Source organism: Nycticebus coucang, chromosome 14 (assembly GCF_027406575.1).
Source record: "Nycticebus coucang isolate mNycCou1 chromosome 14, mNycCou1.pri, whole genome shotgun sequence".
Taxonomy (NCBI): Eukaryota; Metazoa; Chordata; class Mammalia; order Primates; family Lorisidae; genus Nycticebus; species Nycticebus coucang.
Window position 1 is genome coordinate 53680446 of NC_069793.1, and position 15421 is coordinate 53695866.

Sequence of the window (15421 nt, forward strand, 5' to 3'; positions counted from 1 at the left end):
GGCTCTCTACCTGTTTACCCAATATGTTTGTGTAATCTTATTCTCAGTAGTTTTCCCCTAATACGTGTATAAATCCTGTACACAAACACAGCTTGTAGTACGCACAACCAGCATTGCACCTAGTCCAGGATCTGCCACCAATTAGTTTTTGGAAAGTAGGCAAGTTATGTATCTCTGTGAGCTCAATTTCCTTATCCGTAAAATAGGGATAATAATCTGATAAGGTTCTTGTGAACAATAATGAATTAATGCATTAAAAGGTGTATAGAACAACCCCTAAACCATGGTATGTATTCAACGCATGCTATTATCACTATTGGTCTGAGTCCTACATTGCCTATATATTTTCTTATCTGTAATCTGACAATTACAGAAAAAATTCTTACATTTCATGAATCTTAGTTATCACACTCTTCAGATTAAGGATTGAAGTCCTAGATCTGACTTAGTTGAATCTTAGTTATCACACTCTTCAGATTTAGGATTTAAGTCCTAGATCTGACTTAGTTGAACTTGTTTAACCACTATTCTGCCTATCAGTTTAATGTTTGGAGTTTTCTCAGTTCTTCAAAATGTAAACTAGACTGGGCAGCGCCTGTGGCTCAAGGAGTAGGGCGCCAGCCCCATATACCAGGGGTGGTGGGTTCAAACCCAGCCCTAGCCAAAACTGCAAAAAAAAAAAAAAAAAAAAAAGTAAACTAGACCCGCGAAGATTAGATTGGGACCATGTATGTGAAAGGTTTTACTGAAATATAAAACATGAAAATACGAGATACTCCAAGGTTTTTCTGAAGCTTGAGAACTCCTGCAGTTACAAAATGAAATGTCTTTGCTCTTCAAGTAAAACTGCACACCCCACCCAAAATGATGTCCACTTTTGTGGTCAAAGTTCAAATGAAACCAATTTAACAGAATAATTTTAAAATGGTAATGACCTATGGACAGCCTACTATAGGGCAAGATGAAGCTGCTGTAAATGGCTTTAAAACATCTGAGACTGGCTTGGCGCCTGTAGCTCAAGGGGTTAAGGCGCCAGCCACATACACCAGATCCAGAGGGTTCAAATCTGGCTGGGCCTACCAAAGAATGACAACTACAACAAAAAAATAGCCGGGGCTCGGCGCCTGTGGTTCAAGCGGCTAAGGCACCAGCCACATACACCTGAGCTGGCGGGTTCGAATCCAGCCCGGGCCCGCCAAACAACAATAACAGCTGCATCCAAAAAAACAGCCAGGCGCTGTAGCGGGCACCTGGGCCACCTGTAGTCCCAGGTACTCAGGAGCCTGGGGCAAGAGAATCGCTTAAGCCCAGGAGTTGGAGGTTGCTGTGAGCTTTGAAGCGGCAGCACTCTATCCAGGGTGACAGCTTGAAGCTCTGTCTCAAAAAAAAAAAAAAAAAAAAAAAAATATATATATATATATATATATAAAACGTTACTCCCAGGAAATCATCCATACTGAAAATTCTATTATTAAGGATTTGGCTTCTTTACGTACCGAAGAAATTTCATCACATATTGAAGAAGCATATTTAGTAAAAACAAAAGCTGCCCTTACTTTGCCCCAAGTTGGGAATTTTCTGTCATTGGTGCAGTTTCTTTTTTTTTTTTTTTTTCCAGTTTTTGGCCGGGGCTGGGTTTGAACCCACCACCTCCGGCATATGGGGTTGGCGCCCTAACTCCTTTTTGAGCCACAGGTGCCGCCCACGATCCAATTTTCATTTAGTCATGTCCACGGTGCCTCGAAAGGCTAAAATATTGCAAACAATGGGACCTTCTATCTAATGCTACCCTCCCTTTAACAAATGCCCTCTGGTGAAGCGCATCTACTTCAAGGTGCCAATTTGGAAAAACCGACTCCAAGTCCCCATAGACGGAGTTCACACAAAATGGAAGCGCCCGGCACGGCTTTGTCTGTGCTGTTTTTGAAAAGCGTCAAGGTCGTAGAATTATGGCTTAAACTTCAAATACCGGATTGCTGCAGCCCGCAAAATGAGCATTCCAAAGTGGGTGGGTGCAGGCTTTCGGGCGCCCCTTCGCGGAGGGCGCTACTGAGAGGGGTGTCGCGGAGCCGCTGCGGTGCAGCTATTCCCCGCCGGTCCCCAGTCGCCCACCGAGGGCTGCCCGAAAGGTCAGGTAGGGGGCGGGGTAGGATGAGGTGGTTTTCTTCAGGATTCTAGTGAGAAACCAAGGAAAAGAGGCGGCGACTGCATCACCTGGTCTGGGGTGCGGCCTTGGGGAACAAAGAAGTGAGGAAGACACAGCTGCAGGCTTTGCACGCTCCTCCCCGCCGCTGCGACACCACACAAATCATCCTGGGCAGGGCGTCAGGGCTGATGAAAATGCAACTTCGTGCATTTTCCACTCCAGCCATACAGGGTCCCCAACTTATGGAACAGCACCCAAGTATCTGCATTCTAAACAAGCTCCCTGGCCGCGAGGTCCAGGGAAGTTTGAGAACAATCGCCTCACACCCAGCCTCACCGCATGCGCAGCGGCTGCAGCAGGGAGGGGACGGGACACGCCTCAACCGAGCTTGGCTCTCTTTTTTGATCCCGCCCCGCTACTCAATGCCGATTGGTGGCAGGGAGCAACTCTGGTGCTGATTGGGCAGCGACTGAGTCTTTCACGGCGTTTGTGAGGTTCGGGTGCTCCAGAGTGCTAAATTTATCTGTAGACCCCGGCCGCGCCAGCTGCGAATCGGATCTTTATGGAGGTGGCGTAGCCGATGTCTCTGGGCTGAGAGCATCACCCTGTCTCGGAATCCTTCTTTCCTCTGTTTTGTTTTTCATTCCTCTCCTTTCCCCTGCCCCTTCCAGTCTGCGACGACTGGCTCTTGACCCTGTTTCAGGCCTCGGTGAAGGTGAGGAGCAGAGTTGCTACCGCGGCTAAGTGGTGCGCTCTGAAATGGCCGCTGCCTTGAACTGTCTAAAATGGCGGTCACAGGCTCAGTTGGGGACCGCGGCGCTGCTGCGCAGCCCAGCCGCGACGAAGACCGTTCTCCATCGTTGATGGAGAGGAAATAGAAAGATGGTGTTGGGTGCCGAGATGTTTTCATGTGGTCGTTGGTGGAGACGGCTGCCCGGGGACGCGAGAGTAATCCTGAGAGGAGGGTAGGCTGCGCCACGCAGCGAGACCCCAGTCGTGGCGGGATGCGGGCAGCGCGCACCTGTGACTGGGCGGCGCTCAGGAATAGTTGGCCTGCGCCGCTGTGCGCGGCGGCGGTTTAAATATAGCATTTGGAAGTTGAAAGTGGTGGCGGTACCCACCTCTTGTCTTGCCTTTAAGGCCGACCTGTTCTGCGACCCTGCCCTCCTGCCCCTAAGGACATTATTCATGACTGGAACCTCCTGGGGTGGGGTAGGTAAGGCTTAAGTTATCTGTCAGTTTAACCGGACAAAAAATAAGAGCCTCCTCCCACCTTTCAGTGAGTGGAACGGAAACTACTCTTGAGAGTCCAGATTCTTTGTCCTCAGGAAATTCAGGGGAAGCACCTCTGCAGAAGTGGGGATGAAGACCTCCTTTCTCAAAATAAAACTTCCTACTTTCTGTGTCCTTCTCTGGCGGCAAGAGAAAGGGATCCTTATCTTTTAGGTAAACTAGCAGCTCCACGACCTTCTTTTGCAAAATCCGAATCAAGACCGTGGATGGAAAATCAACCACTCCTTTGCTCCCCATGTGAAAGGGGGCTTTCTGTTGTTGCCAGTATGAGATCCTTAACTTTCTGACAGTCGTGATCCATTGTTAATCCCAGTTCTCTGTATAGCCTAACTCCTGGTAACCTGATTATTTTCAGTGCGTGAGGAATTTAAAGAGTAATGACTATGCATGTGAGCTGCATAATTGAACTTTTTGGATTCTGTACTTGGTCTTTCACTTACAAGGTGTTAATTTAAATAACTTGACCTTTCTGTATCATTAAAGGGAGAGAGGTTATTAATGGGTCTGAACTCCAGTAGATGTGAGGAAATAAGCACAGTTATTGGCACATATTAAATAGTGTTCACTCAGAAAACTTGATTACCTGAAATTTATTTAGAGGGGACAAAAATGTTCGGGGCAAAACACATTTCATGTGACACTTCCATGTATGATTACATTTTAGAGTCAGTTCTTAGTTTTAGAGAAATTAAGATGAGGCTGTACTTACAAATTTAGGATTAGATTTTGAAAGGTTTTTTTGTTTGTTTTGCTTTTGAGATGGAGTCTTTGTCACCCTCAGTAGAGTGCTGTAACCTCATAACTTACAGCAGCCTCAGACTTTGGGGCTCAAATGCTTCTCTTGAAGCATTTGAGTTAGGGGTAGCTAGGATTATCGCCTCCCACCACAATGTCTGGCTATTTTTAGAGACAGGGTCTAGCCCTTGCTCAGGCTGGTCTGGAACTCTTGAACTCAAACAATCCATCCGCCTGGGCCTCCCAGATTGCTAGCATTACAAGTGTGAGCCACCAAGGTGGGCCTTGAAAGTTTGGGGGTTTTTTAAATATATTTCTATGAAGTCATTGGGTAGTGGGGCATCCCAAAGCAGTGACATTGCCAGGGTATTAAAGAGAATGAAAATACTAGAATTTTTACAGTGCTAGATGTCTTCTGTTTAAGTCCAAATCTTCATTGCAGTGAACAATCCTTTGCACTGCATAGATCCAAAATTGTAATGAATGGTTATCTTGCAGGTTTGTAGCTAATTCTGCTGGTTGCAGTGTCTAATTTTAATTTTTTTCATTCTAGGCTTTTGGTTATTTCCCTTCCCACCCTGTCCTTTAATTTTATTCTTTTGAAGAGTCTGCATTTCAAGCTGTCAAGGTGAAGAGTGACTACAGAAGGGAATACTACTCATTTCAGGTATCTTATTCTCTAGCCATTAACAGGAGAGCCATTTTGATTCAGGATCTAACATGAGAACACAAAGCTTAGTCTATAGCCAAATTATGAATTAAAAGTAGCTCTATTCCTCAGCTTATGGGGCTAATAGTATTTTTTAGTAATCCTTAAATACCATTGCCTTTTTAGTTACACATATGAAGAATAAACCTTGTAAAATAAGAGTTTATGTTTTCTTTAGGTCCTGATTAAGTCTTCACTTGTAATATAGTGGAATGCAGAGTAATCCATAATACATTACTTTGAACGATCCTCAAGTTTAGATAATATAAATATTTATATACGTTTAATTCCAGAGAAATAGTACCTAATTTGGGGGCTACAATTTATTCTTCATTGTTAACATGTAATATTTATGACAGAATTCTGTATTTTGCAAAATTTTGAACTCTGTATGTATTTTTAATATACCTCATCAGAATTGTTGCTAGCCCTCAAGGGAGACTTTGTATGTATAATACTATCGACAATAAATCTAATGATAATAGGCATGAGAAAGCTAAAAGAAATTTTAAGATACTGTATCATCAGACAGGGCTGATAAATCTTGGCCCATACTCTCTGCTTTTGTACATAAAGTTTTATTGAAACACATCCATGCCTATTCTTCTATGGCTGCTGTCATGTTACAACTGCAGAGTTGAATAGTTGCAACAGAGATTGTATAGCCTACAAAGCCAAAAATATTTATATACAGCCCTTTACTAAAAAAAGTTTGCTAATGCCTACCATGAGACGTGAATTCTTCAAGTTCCCTTTCTTAAAAAGATATTTACTCTTATTTCTTAGCTTGTTGATTCCCAAATTATATTTTATAGAATATTAATATTCCCTAGGTTAATGTTTTAAGGAAAAGATTGATGCTAACAGTAGTTTTTATTTTCATGTGATAATCTACCTTTAAGAAAAGGTGTGCCATGCCTGAAAGCACCAGGAAGTCGAATGAGACATCACCTGATACACGAACATATGATGTTCCATCTGCTCATTGATGCATAGGCAGCGCTTACACATTAACCGATGTATTACTGTACGTCATCTCTTTGATGGTTGTTCGTCGTCTTTTATCCTGCCTTATAATTACAACACATTTGTGATAATCAATGTTTACTCTAAATTAACCATGTTTTGTACCACAAACTCATTGCCCATGGATCTGTTGCTGAAACAAGGAAATCTTAAACAAGTAGAATCTTTTTGTTACCAAATTGTGTCTGACTCAAATGATCAAAAGGTTGGAATATTACAAAGTGAAGATGAACAGTTACAGCCTTCAGTTTCTAAAAAATCAGAAAGTGAGCTTCCCAGGGTCAAATTTATGTCTGATTCCAGCAAAATAGCATTTAGTAAAAAACCAAAAAGAAGAAAATATGATGAAAGTTATTTGTCTTTTGGATTTACTTACTTTGGAAATAGAGATGCACCTCACGCTCAGTGTGTACTATGTAAGAAAATTTTATCAAATAGCTCTTTGGCCCCTAGTAAGCTTCGAAGACATTTGGAAACTAAACATGCTGCATATAAAGACAAAGACATAAGCTTTTTCAAGCAACATCTTGATTCGCCTGAGAATAATAAACCCCCAACACCTAAAATTGTCAATACAGACAATGAAAGTGCTACAGAGGCATCATACAATGTAAGTTACCACATTGCCCTGAGTGGAGAGGCTCATACTATTGGAGAATTGCTTATCAAACCTTGTGCAAAAGATGTAGTGATGCGGATGTTTGATGAACAATATAGTAAAAAAATAGATGCAGTACAACTATCAAACAGTACTGTTGCACGTCGAATTAAAGATCTAGCTGCTGACATTGAAGAAGAGCTTGTTTGTAGACTGAAAGTTTGTGATGGTTTTTCTCTGCAACTAGATGAATCCGCTGATGTTTCAGGACTTGCTGTGTTGCTTGTGTTTGTTCGTTACAGGTTTAATAAGTCTATTGAGGAAGATCTACTATTGTGTGAATCTTTGCAAAGTAATGCTACTGGTGAAGAAATATTCAACTGCATCAACAGTTTTATGCAGAAACATGAAATTGAATGGGAAAAATGTGTTGATGTTTGTAGTGATGCTTCTAGGGCAATGGATGGGAAAATTGCTGAGGCTGTCACTTTGATAAAATATGTAGCTCCTGAAAGCACCAGTAGTCACTGCCTATTATATAGACATGCACTAGCAGTTAAAATAATGCCCCCATCTCTAAAAAATGTGTTAGATCAGGCCGTACACATCATCAACTATATTAAAGCTCGACCACATCAATCCAGACTACTAAAAATTTTATGTGAAGAAATGGGTGCCCAACACACAGCACTTCTCCTGAATACAGAAGTGAGGTGGCTTTCTCGCGGTAAAGTTCTTGTTAGACTTTTTGAGCTTCGACGTGAACTATTGGTTTTCATGGATTCTGCTTTTCGACTATCTGATTGTTTGACAAATTCGTCTTGGCTGCTAAGACTTGCATATCTTGCAGATATTTTTACTAAATTAAATGAGGTTAATCTGTCAATGCAAGGGAAAAATGTGACGGTCTTTACAGTATTTGATAAAATGTCATCATTGTTAAGAAAATTGGAATTTTGGGCGTCATCTGTAGAAGAAGAAAACTTTGATTGTTTTCCTACACTCAGTGACTTTTTGACTGAACTTAATTCTGCAGTTGATAAAGATATTTGCAATGCCATTGTACAACACCTAAGGGGTTTGCGCTCTACTCTGTTAAAATATTTTCCCGTAACAAAAGACAATAATGCTTGGGTTAGAAATCCTTTTACTGTAACTGTTAAACCTTCCTCATTAGTAGCACGGGACTACGAGAGTTTGATTGATTTAACATCTGATTCTCAAGTAAAACAAAATTTCAGTGAACTTTCATTAAATGATTTTTGGAGTAGCCTAATTCAAGAATACCCAAGCATTGCAAGTCGTGCAGTTCGCGTACTTCTTCCTTTTGCTACAATGCACTTATGTGAAACAGGGTTTTCATATTATGCTGCAACAAAAACAAAATATAGGAAAAGACTTGATGCAGCTCCTCATATGCGGATCCGACTTAGCAACATTACACCTAATATTAAGCGGATATGTGATAAAAAAACACAAAAACACTGTTCTCATTAAAACTGGAGAGTTTTGCATGTCTTGATAACCAAATGTAAGATGAAAATAAAAGATGATTTACTTCATCTCTGGTATTTGGGAGTCTAAAATAAAATGATTTAAAATTTTTCTACTTCTTAGATTTTTAGGAAGTTAAAGAATCAAAAATTAAACGTATATTGTGGTGTTATTATTAATTTTTTTTTTTGTTTTTGAGATAGAGTCTGACTTTGTAACCCTCGGTAGAGTGCTGTGGCATCACAACCTTTGGGCTTAGGCGATTCTCTTACCTCAGCCTCCCAAGTAGCTGGGACTACAGGCACCTGCCACAACGCCTTGCAGTTTGGCCAGTGACAGGTTCAAACCCGCCACCCTCAGTATATGAGGCTGGTGCCCTACCCACAGAGCCACAGGCACCACCCATTACATTGTATTTTCAAAGTTTCCATGGTCATAACTGGGAAACAATGATCTATAGTCCCAATTCCTTAGTATAACATGTCTCTTCAGGATCTAATCCCTACCAATCTTTCTAACTATACCTACTTTATATCCCTCCAATCCCATGGAAATTATTGCCACTCCCTGAACTTATTAAACTGCTCATGCTTGTCAGGTCTTAAAAATGTTACCCCATATTGCTTCCTGACAGACTCCTATTAGCTTTTCAACACTTTGGCTTAATTTATCTCAAGTATTTTCAATTCTCTGTGTCTTTATTTTGACCCTGTTTCACACTGTTGTATTTAATTTTTCTGTCTTAACTGTGACCTTGGTAGTCTCATGATTCCCAAATTTTTTTTATTTATTTATTATTTTTTGTATTTGTTTGATTCCCAGTGTTTTTGAACTGAGTTCTTGGAGGGTCTTAACCAGTTCTGTATCTCCATTATCTGGTAAAAAACATAACTAAACCAAATGGTCATAAGCCTGTGGCTCAAGGAGTAAGGCGCTAGCCCCATATACCCTGGTGGCGGGTTCAAGACCGGCCCCTGCCAAAACTGCAAAAAAAAAAAAACCTGTGAAAGTAAACCAATGAAAAATGGAATAGGGGTTTCCTCACATTGATTGGCATGTGTACACGATGCTGCCCTTTGTATTGGGGGTTCATTTATTAGATGGAATTCAGCATGGCCATTATGCAGAAATCACTGAGGAATGTAGTTTTGTGCTCAGGCTTTAACTATTAAGAGAGGAGAAGGAGTATGAAGAACATTTTCAGATACTTTGTTTCTTTCTCAGTTCGTGTAAAGATTGTTGCAAATTCCATATATTGTAGTCTAAATAAATGAGATATGACTTGTTACTGTGCTTAAAGGTGCTTAAACTGGGAAATCAGTTTTTTTTTAAATACTATAAAAGATTTCTGACTACTCCTGTCCCTGGCCTACTTTTCCCATGTCACATCACACAGCACAGGTCACCAACTCTTGAATATTTGATTACTCCTGTAGTTGAGCTACTGTAGATAACCATTGTTTAATTTAACTTATTTACACCTATCCCATTTTGGGGAGTAGGGACACCTCCTCCCCTATGTAACGAAGTAAAAGTAACTTTCTTAAGAAGCTCATTTATATGTAAAATTATAATTTTGCCTCTTGAAGGGTTATTACAAAGATTTAGTGAGAGTATGCAAAACTTACCTAACAGTGTATGATCAGGAGTTAAGTGTCCATCATATATGAGTTATCACCCATACCCAACCATGTTCCAGTTAGACTCAAGTCCACACTTCACAACACAAAAAATCTTGAGTTTTTATTCTGTAGAGAGATTGAACAGCTTTTTAGGCCATAAAACCTATCCTGATCTGAGACAGTAAGATAAGCATTTATAGCCTGGGTTTTTACCTCATTGTCAACTTATTAAACACCTGTTTGTGAGGCACCTTAGTAGGTACTTATTATGTTAACTGTAATCTTTACAATAGTCCTATGGGAGTAAGTAATCTGGAGATTTGCCCTAGATCCCCGTAGTAGTAGAAATTTAGTTTAAAATAAGTCCCCCAAACACTGCTTTTTTCCCATTATTGCCTTTGAAACTTTTCCAAGAGCATCAGTGGTATAGGAGTAAAGACTAAAATCTGGACATTACTTTGAAATTCCTTGTTTCCTTCTAAATTCATCCAAAATTGTCTGCTCGAAAATATGGCTGGCTGGTTGTTGTCATGTGAAATATGGATTAAATTACTGTCAAGTAAAATTCTTCAGAAGATACATCATAATTTCTCATAAATGTGATACTTTTTTTTTAATCTCCTAATTTCAGGATTATATCCTAGTTTGAAAAGTGTATGCAATTCCATAATGTCTGCATCTGGCTTATACCTCAAGTCTGGTAACTAACTGTACTTCTTATGTGATTGCTGAGCCTAACACCTTGATTAGGTTATCTGACCAAGATGTTAACCTTTTGAGATTTTTTTTTTGGAGACAGTCTGTTGCCCTGGATATAGTGTGGTAGCATCATCATATCTCAAAGCAACCTCAAACTTTAGGGCTCAAGTGACCCTGTTGCTTTAGCCTCCACAGTAGCTGAGACTAGAGAAACATGCCACCATGCCCGGATAGTTTTTTGTTTTTTGTTTTTTGTTTTTGTTCTTTTTCTATTTTTAGTAGAGATGGAGTCTCACTCTTGCTCAGGCTGGTCTCAGCTCAAACATACCACCCACCTCACCCTGCCAGAGTGTTAGGATTATAGGCATGAGCCACCATGCCGTCCTGTGGGGGGGGGTCTCCCTTTTGAGATTTGAGACCTGTTTTCCGATCTTTTCCCCCTAACCACCTCTTCTGAAAAAGAATTCCCACTTTTAAATCCAAGTCCATTAAATGTGACCCTACTGTCTGTTCCTCTTTAATGCTGACCCTACCCCAACTTGATTCTTGATACCAACCATTCATCTGTATGGATACTTTCTATGGCTAGTGAGAATGGGGGGGTTGAAGGTGGGTCTGGTATCTGCTGAACGATAGGCAAGTCTAGTAGTTCCAGATATCAACTTCTAAATTACCCTAACCTATTTCAGTTACCATACCTGAATCCCAAAAGAGAGAATAATTTATGTTTAAACTCTATTAGTTCCCAGAATTAGCTTTCCATTTTATAAATAAAACCAAAGCGAAGTAAGGAACACTGCCCACCTCCATTTCCTGTGTACTTCCAAAGCCCTGCCAGTACAACATCCCTGAGACCGCAATAGTAGAAGCTCTATCTGGAGCAAGAGGATTTGGGAACTTAAATTCTCAGGGTACCCAGAAGCGACAGCTACTCTTCCTGTTTTGTTCATGAAACTGTAAAATTAAACTGATGTGTCCAGTGCAAAAGGACTTTCCCACTTTCAGTCCCTACATCTGAAGTAAAATGAAATTCCATTTCTTTATTATTTTTTTTTTAAGGGACAGAGTTTTGCTCTGTCACCAAGGCTAGAGTGCAATGATGTAGTCATAACTCACTACAGCCTCGAACTGCTGCGGGGCTCAAGTGATCCTCTCACCTCAGCCTCCCAAGTAGCTGTGACTAAAGGTTCACACCACCATGCCTACCTAATTTTTCTTATTTGTCAAAATTGCCCTACTACTGTACATTCATAAATACATAAATCATAAGCTCTGTATAACTAAAACTTAATTTGGGGTCTTTCATAAAACTTGGAACATTTCTAATCCTATAAAAAGTGCAGAGGGTATTGAATTTCTTAACTTAAAAAAAGTATTAAGGTGAAATACAGTTCATACCATAACATAAAAAAAAAAATCAGCTTTATAATCCTTAACCCCACTGAAACAGGTAAGGTAGTAAGTAGTATGCCTTTCAAAGACTTCAAAATTAACTTCCCTCTTGCCTAAAAATGCAGTTTTACTGCCCAAAATATAATCCACCGACATTACTTGAAAGAATCCATCTGCTATACACATTTATTTAGTTGATATGACTAACGGCACTATTAATACAATGGAAAATTCTGAAGTGGATGTCAAGAGACTTGTGTTCTGCAATTAATAAGTAAGTTCATTCTCTTCAGGTCTCAGTGTCTTCATTTATTAAACAAAAAGGTTGAATCAGAATGAGTTCTAAAGTATTTATCAGAGAATACCTAAACCTATATAAATAGTAGGGAGATAATAAGATTTACTCCGTCATCTGAAATATGTGAGATTTTTTCCTTAGAAGCCACCCCTTCTCTTTTTTCTTTTAGTTTCTTTTTTTTTTTAGAGACAGAGTCTCACTTTGTTGCCCTCGGTAGAGGGCTGTGGCGTCACAGCTTACAGCAACCTCCAACGCTTGGGATTAAGCGATTCTCTTGCCTCAGCCTCCCAAGTAGCCGGAAAGCCACCCCTTTTCAATGAGTCTTTTACCGTAATACATGCCATCAACCAAATGTATAAATTGCCACATCATTGATAATGGAGAGAATAAAGTGCTTTTTTTGGAAGAAGGACATACTTTGAAACTTAAAAAACATTGCAAGGGAAAAATGTTTGGTTCTGACTACTTTGTAGTCCTTGTAGATTAAATGGTAACTACAGTGTCAAGCAGACTGCAGTGAAAAATGCTATTTCCCCAGCATCTATTTTCCTCTCCCAAATCATACCCTGATTCATTATATATTCTGTCCCTTCATAATGCATAACTTAAGCAGAAGCTGACCCCACCAACTTTGAAAGTGAACCTGTTTTGTCTTAAGACAGGAGCTTTTGACCCTAATCCCCAAAAAGCATTTTACATTGTAATCCAGATACATGTGTGCATATGTTCATCAAAGTTTCATAAAACATGGTAACTCTTCCATGTGAGTAATGCAATCTCAAATTTTATATTCTAGGTAATTTTTTAAATGATAGGTCCCAAAAATTAATTTCATGACCTATTCTTGGGTTATGACCCACTATTTGCAAAACACTAGTGAATACAATGACATTGGCTTTATAAAAATTATTCAGGAACCTGGATATAAGCCTACTAAAGTTTGGAATTACTCTGGCCACAGGAATTGGTCCAGATAGTATGTGACACATATACAGACCAGTGAAAAGAGCAGGAGAGATTTCCAACTTGGGTCTTCCCTTTTGCCAGAGGCTCTGGTGCTTTTTACTTTTTCCGTATTCCTTTCTGTCTAATAAAAATCCTGTCTTGCCACTGAAAAGAAATAAAATAAAAGCAAGAGCAATACTATGAGGCTTTTGAAAAAATATATTTCATATTAAGGAAGAGAGAAATGTCCTGGATACCTGGGAGCTAGAATAGTGCAGCTTTCTAGCTACCAGCTTGTGAATAAAGCTAACACAGAAGAGGGCAGAGCCAAAAGTTCCGTAAGAAATTATATCAGAGAGGGGTGGTGACTGTGGCTCAAAGGGTAGGGCGCCAGTCCCATATACCGGAGGTGGTGGGTTCAAGCCCAGCCCGGCCAAAAATAAAATAAAAAATTATATCAGAGCCTTTACTGAACCACGCTTTTTTTTTCCTTTTCTCTTTTTATAGAGACAGGTCTCACTATGTGGCCCAGGCTGGTCTAGAACTTCTAGCCTCTAGCAATCCTGCCTCAGCCTCCAGAAGTGCTGGATTACAGGTGTGCGCCACCACACCCAACCCTTTGAACCAAACTTAATTACAATACTGCCTTTAAATTTTTTGTTACTTAGGCTAATAAATGCCCTTTATTTTTCAAGATAGTTTTAGATAGGAAAAATCATCTGAATTAATATGGTGATCTAAAGGGACAGCAATGTAAAACTAGAATTTATTGGTAAACTTAGCTGCAATTGATGAGATGAGTGCCATTTCAAACTCAGCCATCTCATACTGTTACCACTTGAAACGGCCACGGGTAATACAGGCTAGAGGCTAAATCAGCCCATGTCTTGACATTATTAGATATCAAATGCCATTTAATTTCTTTTAGTGGGATAGCTTGATAATAAAGGGATTTTAGTAGTTTAGGTTGGGCTAGTCATGAATCAGAACCAGTTAACCTTATTTGAAAACAGCTCTGTTCATTTTGCCTTTAATTTGCTTAAGACCTTGATAAAGATGATAGGATTAAATTTAAATTTCAGAGGAAATTATCAGCCAAGGTTAATTTGAGTGGTCATCTACCTTAAAGGATGCATTCTGTCAAAGTTGTAGACAAATTCCCTAAAGGATTTTACCTTCTGGTTACGTGTTAACAAGGTGAAATCTGTCATGGCTGTTTTGGGGGGGTAGGGGGAAGACTGAGTCTAACTTTGTCACCCTTGGTAGAGTGTCATGGCATCATAGCTCACAGCAACCTCAAACTCTTGGACTCAGGTGGAGAGCCTCAAGCCTCCAGAGTAGGTGGGAATACAGGCACCTGCCACAACACCCAGCTATTTTTGGAAAGGGGGTCTCCTCTTGCTCGGGCTGGTCTCAAACTCCTGAGCTCAAGTAATCTTCCTGCTTCGGCCTTTCAGAGTGTAGGATTGCAGGGTTGACCCACCATGCCCAGTTCTGGCATGGCTTTCTTTACAAATACTTTTGAACAAAATAAACCTCTTTCCCCAAACTCGAACTTCAGGCTTAATGTGATGACCTAAGTGCCTACATTTGACTTGCCTAAAATTCCAGACATGCTGAAAGAAATGTGCAACTTAGACTAAATCCATAGCAACACCAAAAATTGACAACAAAAAAAGTTGTCTTTGCCCTCAAAAAATGTACATTCTAGTGGGAGAGACAGAAAATATACTAGTAAGGCCAATCAGGGTGGCTCACACCTGTAATCCTAGCAGTCTGGGAGAGCAAGACAGGTGGATTGCTTGAGCTCAGGAGTTTGAGACCAGCCTAGCAAGACTCCATCTTTACTAAAAATAGAAAAACTAGCTGGGCATGGTGGCGGGCACCTGTAGTCCCAGCTACTCGGGAGGCTGAGGCAAGAGGATTGCTTGAGCCCAAGAGTTTGGGGTTGCTGTGAGCTATAATGCCATGCCACTTTAAAGGGCAACCAAGTGAGACTGTCTCAAAAAAAAAAAAAAAAAAAGAAGAAGAAGGAAGAAAACTATTGTGCAATGAAGAAAAAAAAAAAGTAAATGGAGAAGAGTCTTAACTGAGAGTGATCTGAGAAAATGGTATTTGGGGCTCGGCACCTGTGGCTCAAGTGGCCAGCCACTTACTCCTGAGCTGGTGGGTTCGAATGCAGCCTGGGCCCGCCAAACAATGACAGCTGCAACCAAAAAATAGCTGGGCATTGTGGCGGGTGCCTGTAGTCCCAGCTGCTTGGGAGGCTGAGGCAGGAGAATCGCTTAAGCCCAGGAGTTTGAGGTTGCTGTGAGCTGTGATGCCAGAGCACTCTACCCAGGGTGACAGCTTGAGGCTCTGTCTTAAAAAAAGAAGAAGAAGAAGAAGAAATGGTATTTGGGTTGTTGCTGGAGTGATAAGGAGCTAATCAAATGAAGATTGAGGAAAGAAAAAACAAGTGCAA

The 15421-nt window shown here is 40.4% G+C and overlaps 1 protein-coding gene across 4 annotated transcripts; it reads left to right on the forward strand.

Moving 5' to 3' along the window:
• Nucleotides 1-2658: 2658 nt before the first annotated feature.
• On the forward strand, nt 2659-8069 carry ZBED5 (zinc finger BED-type containing 5). Of its 4 annotated transcripts, none has more exons than XM_053560529.1 (3): nt 2659-3592; nt 4728-4841; nt 5786-8069. In XM_053560529.1, the coding sequence occupies exon 3, from the start codon at nt 5872-5874 to the stop codon at nt 8002-8004; it is 2133 nt and encodes a 710-aa protein (XP_053416504.1). In that variant the 5' UTR covers nt 2659-3592; nt 4728-4841; nt 5786-5871; the 3' UTR covers nt 8005-8069. The 4 variants fall into 4 exon arrangements, with proteins under 4 accessions (XP_053416504.1, XP_053416501.1, XP_053416502.1 ...); XM_053560526.1 differs by having other exon boundaries at nt 2659-2861; XM_053560527.1 differs by having other exon boundaries at nt 2659-2861; nt 5791-8069.
• Nucleotides 8070-15421: the final 7352 nt, after the last annotated feature.